General features: G+C 42.4%; 1 protein-coding gene across 1 annotated transcript; it reads left to right on the forward strand.

Moving 5' to 3' along the window:
• Positions 1–1,337: 1,337 nt before the first annotated feature.
• On the forward strand, positions 1,338–2,284 carry LOC308158977 (cAMP-dependent protein kinase inhibitor alpha-like; the record flags this gene model as incomplete). The annotated part of the gene is made up of 2 exons (XM_080532698.1): positions 1,338–1,479; positions 1,870–2,284. The coding sequence occupies 2 exons, from the start codon at positions 1,338–1,340 to the stop codon at positions 1,950–1,952; spliced, it is 225 nt and encodes a 74-aa protein (XP_080388824.1). The 3' UTR covers positions 1,953–2,284.
• Positions 2,285–9,708: the final 7,424 nt, after the last annotated feature.

Raw genomic sequence — 9,708 nt, forward strand, 5'->3', positions numbered from 1 at the left:
CCTACTGTGGAGGGCCAGCCCTAAGTGAGATTTGGTCAAATGGTAGATTTGCTATGGGCCAACTATGGTATGAGGAATATGGCGCTGATATGTTCTTGTAGTAACTGGGCCGAGACTGGTTGACCAGTACTGGGAAATAAAGTCGTACCTGGGCCACATTCACATGCTGGCCCAGTGAACAAATCTGAATTTCAGTAGAAAACAGACTTGTGCCAGATCTGGGCTGTCATTACTGTGTAGACAAAGTATCCTCTTTATGATAACTTTATAACCAACACCAGACAATTTGTGACCTGTGCTTCCATGGATGAGTATGTGTGAATGTTTTGTGTGATACTAGGGAATGCTGATGACGTCATGCTAAAACTAGGGCACCACACATTTGTGGTGGCTCAAAGAACCCTTAAGGGCTAAGCTAGTGCTTATGGCTAACAGATGGCCAACCTGTGGCCCCTATGTCCTGAATGTCAAATGTGTGTGTGTGTGTGTGTGTGTGTGTGTGTGTGTGTGTGTCAGTCTCTCAGTATCATAATCAAGGCAGAGGCAGAGGAATGGATTTAACTGAATAACCAACAAGATGTGGTTTATTTAGGGAGAAGCAAAACAAGATAAAGACAGGCGAGGAGAGAAAGAGAGAGGGAGAGATACAGAGAGAGTGGTTTGGACTCATATGTTTTCCTGCCAGAGGTGTTTTTTTACCCGTTGCCATAGCAACAGCAGCTCAGAGAGAGAGAGCGAGAGAGAGATGCTCTGTATTGTTTGTGGCTAATATTTGGGTGTACGAATAATATACAGAAAGGAATATTTTGGATGTTGTAAAATGATTATACGCGTTGACAATATCGTCTAAATAATTTGTATTTGTTTCAATTTAAATCTTGGAATATGTGTGTGTGTGTATGCGCATGTGCATGCCTGTGTGACAAGGGATGTAATTCTGCTTGTCACCCGTGTTACGTAGAGCTTGCAGACTTCCGAAACTGCTGGTCACCATGAGAACAGACAGACACAGCCACTACAATGACAAACCTTTTGTTTGTTGATGTCCCAGCTGAAACCAGAAAACGGCCTAGGAGCATTTGAGATTGATAATGTATGTCAGGCCAATTGACAACATGTCCAGAATACAGCCTGCTGAAAGAGCTTAATTCTATGGTGAAAATATAAATAATAAATAATAATAAATACTGACGTAAATTGTTATGTAGCTGTTGTGTGTTACCTTTAATTTTTTCTATCTCTTGTCCACACAGTATTACAAAGCCACATGCAGGCATTTGATAAAAGCACTCCCCCCAGTGGATAAATCAACAATCAGGCTGCAGTAGGGCCCTGAGATGACGGAGGTGGAGCCTGTGTTGGACTTTGCCTCCTCGGGCCGTTCGGGGAGAAGGAACGCCCTGCCCGACATCCTGGGATCTCCGGCAGGGGTGAACCCCATTGACCTGCCTCTCAAACTGGCTGAGCTCTCCCTCACAGGTGGGTTAACTTCACTTATTAGCCTCTCAAGATTTACCACAGCTCAGTTAATCATCCACCATTTACCATACACCAAGTGACACTTGATCATTAAATTAATGCATGCATGCTACTGTACACCAGGCTCCACAACACAACCCATGTCTAGTTCCCAGAATCGGCACAGTTTGAGACAGATTTACAACACTTTTGCAACAGGGATAACGTCTGGCCTGTATTTGTTTTCAGTAGGGGATACTAAAAGTGATTATACCCGTGGGTACAATCCTTGTGGTAGAAGTCAGGAAAAACAAAATCAACATGAAACATGATCTAAACAACAAAGCTACAACTTTTGAAACTGATGAAACAGTTGAAAACTGATCAAAATCTGATTCTGTCTCCATCCAGATGGTCCGGGAGGGGCCCAGTCCCCCACAGCGGAGGAGGCCCCAGCCTCTACGGAGAGCTCGGAGGTGAAGGAGGGATCGTAATGGGCCCATTGTTTACCTCGTGGGAGGCCTGCAGAGATAACTGGAGAGGAGGAATGGAGAGAATTATGGAGAATGGTCTATGAAAGACTGATGGTCCACGGAGAGTCAATGTGTTTGCACAGCAGCTGAGCTGCTGAGAGAGAAGAACGGGCAGACACTAAAGACTGCAATCAGGAGCCTGGAACTGTCTCAACGCAACCTGAAAAGACTTTGGCACACAGGTTTGTATGTGTGGGTAGATGGATCACCCCACACAATGCAATGAGAAACAAAGAACATTTGCAGATTATATACACTACCAGTATTTTGTATTATCCTGTTGAAACTCTTCAGCCAGGGAGAACTCACAGGTCAGAAACCTAAAATATACTATGTGCTTGCATTTCCTGCTGATGTGTCTATATTACTGATGTACTCTATATTACTATGTCACTGATTTCACACAGTCAGTGGTGGTGGTGGTGGTGGTGGTATGGGAGAATGGTTCCTATTGTTGTACAGTGCATTGGAGCTTTCTGGTGTACCTGGAAGAGATATGTATGAAGAACAGGAGAGACTGAATGAGTTGTGTGTATTTAAAGGGGCAGGCTTCCTCTTTGGTGTCTCTCACATAGATTTTCAATAAAATATTAAGTGGGATTTGAGACTTATGGTGGGAGTGTGGCATGTGTGTGTTTTTTTTATTGTTGTTAGAATGGTTTTGACCACTAACCGCTGGTCTGTCGTCATGTTGGTTGAGATGAACATGAGATGTGATTGTGACATGAGGTGTTGATGATATGGTTAAGATCTCAAGACATTCCTGAAACCAAGCTAAATGGTATCTCACTGCCAGACACTTAAACACACTTCTTGATTTAAATGCTGATGAAACTCCTCTTCAATTCAGCTCAAGGCTCTATTTAAAATGCTTTATATATTTTCTAGATATTTCCTCTGAACATGTGCCTAGTAGCAGTTGACAAAAGAAAACTTGCTTTGTTTTATCTGTTTGTGAAGTACTGTTAAACAGTATTGGGCTAATGACACATGTAAGCATATTTTGTTGTTGTTGTAGTAGTAGAAGTCATACCCCATCTTGGCTGATAATCACCATTACCCAATACATAATATGCATTTGTTACTCTAAGTGGAATACCACCAATCAATACACCCACCCTTTATAGCAAGGCATTGAGCTGAGATGCTTGTGTGCCTACCAATGTCTTCAGCATATGCCTGGTGACTGGGCATGGTCGCAACAAGCAACAAGCAACACCATCACCGCCACCAAAGTGTTTCATGTGTAGCGATGGCAGCGCTTGCCTTCTGCCAAGCTGCAGATCTGCAAGGAATAAAATCTGTCAACACATAGATCATCAACACATACCAGAACTGTGAAATGGAGTCAGCTTTGCACAATCATGAAAGACTGGTGGTGATGATAAACACTGAAGACAGAACAGACATAGTGAACAGAGCGGCAGCCGTATACATAATGTCAGTTAAAACACTGCTGTTGTATATATTGTTGTATTACATGTGGCTGAGATTACACTGCATTTATTCACACACATTCTGTACAAGATGAACATTATAATCGTCTCTATTTGAAATGTTCAGGCTGTGTGCGTCTTTTTCTGGTTATGTCTCACAGATGCAAAGGGATGTATCAAGTGATATACTGTACTTCTGATGACTGAAAACTGTTCATATAATAACTCATGGTAACTCTTGGGGTGAAAATTCAGAGGTGTGTTTTGTACTGTAGTGTCTTCTTTTCTCAGTGGTATGTATACTTTATTTAGAGTATAATTCAACATGTAATATGGCAAATGCCATAATAAATCCACAAGCTTTACATAGATAATGTTGTTTGATGTTTTTATTCATAAGCCATGGGTGGCGGTGGGTTTGCCAGATTTGATTTGTTACTGGCACTTCATAGATCAATTCATGTTATTGATTAGTTTGAGTCAAAGTCCACAGACTTGGACCGAAGTCAGTTTCTGATAGGAGAGAAAACAGCATAAACTGACTAGCACCCTCAAGGACCAGCATTCTATTCTAAGCTCCTCAAGGACCAGCATTCTGTTCTAAGCACTGTTGACAGCACCCCATGACTGTTGTTCTGAATGTTGTGACATATGATCATGTATCATAGTGTAGGGCCTTAGGTTGGCAGTTACAATACAAAGGGTTGGCAAGGAAATTTGACTATGTATTGTTAATAGCAAAGCATATCTTAATATAATATCTTATTAATCTGACATTAGCAGAATGTTTTAGTTTGTGTTGATTAGGGCAAGAATGGTCACTTTAGAATGAATCAAATGAGGCTTTAATAATACTGTAAACGTATACAATTATTACAAGACAAATACATCATAGAGAAATGTTACATTACAGAAGGAGGGAGAGAGAGAGAGAGAGAGAGAGAGAGAGAGAGAGAGAGAGAGAGAGAGAGAGAGAGAGAGAGAGAGAGAAACAAAGATGGACCATGTGATCTGTTACTGTACTCACAAATCAACTCCTGATCAGGACAAAAAAACATCTGTTTTTATACTCTGCTTCAAACCATAGCATTTAAATTAAGAGCTGTTAGCAAGGAGAACCAATGAGACATCATCATATCAATTATATTCATGATAGCACCACATCAAGACATTCCTGAGAGGGCTTGGAAAAATCACAGTCATTTGGCCCATCGGCGGCAGGAATACAACATACAACAGCAATACAACAATATCCATTAAACCACCTAGGTATGAAAACCTAATTTTACAGTTGATTTCATGTAATCGGTATGGGTAGACTAGCACCCTGTTGTTGTGTAATTTAAGTCTTCTCATACAACACCAGAGGGAGACATTTCCAAACTTACCACTCACCACTCAGCATGTTTTTGTGAAAATCTCTTTGTTATGTCTGGGCATAAAGAGACTTCTAGAAGGTTCTAGAATGGATGTGTAACCAGATAGATATCTAATGTAGCTCTGCCATAACTCAAAGACCTTTACAATCTGTCAAGGATGAACAGTAGATTAGGATACATTACCCCTCGACATTGAAGCAATGAAAAAGGGTATGATGCTGAGTGCTGACTCCCCTAATGTTGTAAAGGATGCTTGCTTTAGAAGGTTAATATATGTCCTCCTAGAATGCAGGATGTGCAGCTATACCATTTGCTGTTAACCCTGTTCCCCGATATTTCGGTTTGTGCTGGGCTGTCTGTCACAGTGGGGAGGATTCTTTCTGTTTGGAACCATGAAAGAATCTCTTAGCTGACAGTGTGATAGGAGGGTCTGGCTGTGTCTCAGCATGGCATTACATAGATCGTAGAACGTCTGCCTGTCCTTTGTCTGTCTGCCTGCCTGCCTGCTTGCCTGTCTGTCTGCCTGTCTGCCTGTCTGTCTGTCTGTCTGTCTGTCTGTCTGTCTGTCTGTCTGTCTGTCTGCCTGTCTGCCTGCCTGCCTGTCTGTCTGTCTGTCTGTCTGTGTCTGTCTGTCTGTCTGCCCGTCTGCCTGTGTGTCTGTCTGTTTGTCTGTCTGTCTGCCTGTCTGCCTGTCTGTCTGTCTGTCTGTCTGTCTGTCTGTCTGTCTGTCTGCCTGTCTGCCTGTCTGTCTGTGTCTGTCTGTCTGTCTGCCTGCCTGCCTGCTTGCCTGTCTGTCTGTCTGCCTGTCTGTCTGTCTGTCTGTCTGTCTGTGTCTGTCTGTCTGTCTGTCTGTGTCTGTCTGACCGTCTGCCTGTGTGTCTGTCTGTTTGTCTGTCTGTCTGTCTGTCTGTATGTGGCACCTCTCTTCAGCAGACAGACAAGGCACTCTTATCTCTTTATTAGGTCTCATCCAGCTTTATCAAGCCTCAATTTGAATAAATTCATCAATGAATGTTAATCCTGCCCTATCTGCTTTCTTAGGTATGATACATATTATGCATGTTAACAATCACACATTGGTTGATTAAACCAGTTTTGTTGATTTGCAAGATATGTTTTTATAAATTAGATTAAGAATTGTGTTCAATATGTGTTCATATTATGAGCCCCGCCCTCCTCCAGTCTCTAACATCCTATCGACAAACACCTCCAAGGTAGGTCCCTCGCCTGTACTGTTGCTACGTAACTTGTTGCTACGGTAACCTGGCATTGAGAGAAGCCTTGCCCCCACCGCATTGTATGAGATCGTAATCCTTTGCAGTCAAGAGACATTCATATTTGAGGGATGTTATTGTGTTTTTGGGGTGATGAGCAGAATATTTGTTGTTTGCATGCAATATGCATTTAACCCTGCATATCCATGCAATGGGCAAGTCTGAACTGGACCCTGTAGTATTAGTACTGAGACAGAGATATACTGTGTACCAGGCAGATATAACTTTAATAGATTTGTAAATGTCACTTATGAGGAACTGCTTGAAGTTCGACATTACAAACCATGTTGTTAGATAATCTAGGGCTGCAGTGCAGACAGGGAACTAGCACAGCATATAATATGTCAGCAGAAGGTGAGGAGGCTATTTGTCTGCATGCAGTTGTTATGTAACCAATAACCAGATTCCAAAAGGATAGTGGTCTTTTAATTGCCTTGCAGAAATGTACTGTGGCTCTCTTCCTGCCAAATTAGTGCAACATTCCATTACCAATCGAAGCAAAGTTAATGACACAAACCGATGCTGCCGGCCTACAACTGCTGTATCACCCTTCATGGCCAGGGCATTGCTTGATAGGATTGTAGTGACTGAAGACCCATCTCTTCAGGCTACATGTTTAACTGGAACCTCCCCTGTTCAGTTTCTCTACTGTGTAATATAACAACAACAACAACAACAACAACAACAGCAGCAACAACAAAATTCCTTCTTCTAGCATTATGACTGCCAATGGCCCCTGGCCCGAGCAGAGATTACTTTTCTTGCGATGACTGATGGATAGATGATTCACTTACTTACAAATGTATTTCGCTTTGGATAAAGGCGTCTGCTAAATGTCAAAAATGTAATGTAAAATGTAGCGAAGAATGAATGAGTGAGAAAAAGAGAGAGCAGTTTGTCTGTGTAGCCGATGAGGCTGGCTAGCACCGGGGCTGTGGAGACATGGGTCAGAGAGAGTGTATGCCAGCATGCTCAGAGAGAGTGTATGCCAGCATGCTCAGTGAGCAGAGCAGCGTTCACGTGCAGCTCAACGTGCCATCCCCAGCACAGCCTCAGGAGAAGACAGGGAGAGAGAAAGAGACGAGGGAGGAGAGAGAGAGAGAAGGGATGAGGGAGGGACAGAGAGATGAGTGTAAGGAGAAGAGCAAGAAACAAAGAGAAAGACAGAGAGGCTGACTAAGATAAAGAGTGGGGGTAACGTAAGGTTTCTTATGGTTACAATTTGTATGACTCATTATTGTGAATTTGAAGTCTGCATGTTTTTACTAAAGGATTCAGTAAAATACAGGAATACTCACTGTGTGCAGTATCTGTAGCAGATACACTGAGTCCATTGACAATTTATCTCATGCCTAGAACCATTGGTAATACAGTAAATAACTGGATGAAGTGAACTACTGAACTACAATGGATTCCTAATGAGAGAAAGGATTGTTGCAGTGAAGCCAGGCAATGCCATTAATGGTCCAGCGCCCATAGCGTTCATAGCAACATGTAATTGGTTGCACCAACCTTGGTGCCAATGCAGGTGTAGTCTGTTGCGGAATTAGAGCACATTAGGGCACATTAGTTATAGTGTTTTTCTGACCAGCATTGTATTTATTAAACGAATTTTAACATGGCTTTCAATGGGGAAACTGCCAAAGCTTTTTGGCACCAGTCATTGCAGTGCACTGCAGTTCTCTCCATGGCCACAGGGTATAGCAGGAATTGCTCCCCTGCTTGGAACACTAGGTTCTGGATTCTCACCTATTAACTGACTGCCATATCACTTGGCTCCAGTACCCTTTAAAAAAAGACACACGTTTGAGACTGACTGACAGACTGCTCCACACCATTCAGCTACCGTAATACTGTAAGTTTGACCACAACATCATTGATGTCTAATCCCCTCACACAAGTGGAAGGTACTATTGTGAGGATAATAGGGGGGCACTGCACATCATTTAAAACCAGGAACATACCATATAAAATAGGTTATAGATGTGTTTCTTCTCAAATAAACCTGTAAATGTTTGATGAGGGAAAGTCGTATAAAGGGTGCATTTATGAAATATCTGCTCATACATTTTTCTCGCCTCCTTTTCCTTCCCATCGGAGCCAAGCTTGGCAGTGACTTCATCCTTTGTCCAGAGTTGAATCACATGACTGTGAACACACCGCTCACCCACACACGCACGCACACACACACACGCACACACACACACACACACACACACACACACACACACACACACACAACTGAGGCGATAGACAAGTGACATCACTCCTCCACCAATGGGGCGGAGACTGGCAGCGTCAGCCCTGCATCACACACTGGGTCTCACTGATTCTGTGTCAGACAGCCCCAGTTTGGCACCTTTTTCTCACAATAACACAAAATAAGAATGAGGTGGTGGCATATGGGCATCACTTACTGAAATAACGTGACAATCGCAGAAAGGTCAGGTTTGGCATTCATTTGATGAAATAATCTAGCTTGACTCCCCTCTTTAAATCATGATATACAGTAATGCTTGAAACATTAACTTAATAGCTTTTATTCTTAAATTATTAAAGACCTGATAATGACTGCCAAGATCTTTTAAGTCTCCTCCACAGGGGCAATACATTCCATTACCAGTCTGCATAACTGATTATTTCAATCCAAATTGACTTTGCTATGGCCACCATTTTTAGTGTTGCTATTGCACTAGACATCTGTAATGGCAGGAGCCTGAACAGTCTAACAGACCCACACACATTGTCCACCTACACCGGCCGAGCCCATGGCATAGGCCATATCCAAGGCCGCCTAAGGGCCCCAGAATGTCAAAAGGGCCCAAAAATATAAAATAATAATAATAGTTTTTAAAAATGTGAATTATTGAGTTATTGTTCAGGCAGTAGTTTACAAGTTCAGGGGGCCCTCATGCAACCAGCGTATAGAGATGTGGTGCTACGTAGTGGGGTATGGATGTATGTTACTGTACAATGGTCAAGTGCAATACATTTTCAGCTATGTGTAATTTCAAAACATTTGTTTGTGTTTCTGTTCTCAACTATTCATAATTCAGTTATAGACATTAAAGCGTTTATCTTTTTAGGGAAACGCATCCAGTCTATGTGTTTATTGTTGTTGTCGGGTAGCGAACTAGATTGTAGGAAAAAGCTGTTTTTTTAGGTAAGAATTTCAAAAAGCTCCAGCTTCTGGAGGGGGACTAACTCCCACCCAGACCTCCCCCTTTCTGTCGTCACAAACTCCGGCCCTGGTACTAGATATTGATTGATGCTATTCACACTTGTGCAACAGTCACCGTTGTCCCCCTTGGGATTGGAAAGATCCAGAACACAATGGTTTCCCAGACAAAGATCCATCCTGCTCCCTCCATTCAATTACTTGTGCATGCCTGATTATGGAGAGGAGGTGGGAGCTGCTATCCCCCCAAAAGAAATATTAGCTACTGAAGAAGATGGGTGGGGGTTGGGGATATGATTACCTCGCAATTTTAGCACACAAATGGAGGTCATATTTATACCGTGTTTAAATTTGGGATTTATTAGTTATTTATCAGCATCTTTACAGCCATCTGTAGATCACTCTCTCTTCTCCTCCCTGTCAATACCTGTGTTGTTGCTTTTCCTCCTC

The sequence above is a fragment of the Nansenia antarctica genome (assembly GCF_963989245.1).
Source record: "Nansenia antarctica genome assembly, chromosome: 5".
NCBI classification, from domain to species: domain Eukaryota; kingdom Metazoa; phylum Chordata; class Actinopteri; order Argentiniformes; family Microstomatidae; genus Nansenia; species Nansenia antarctica.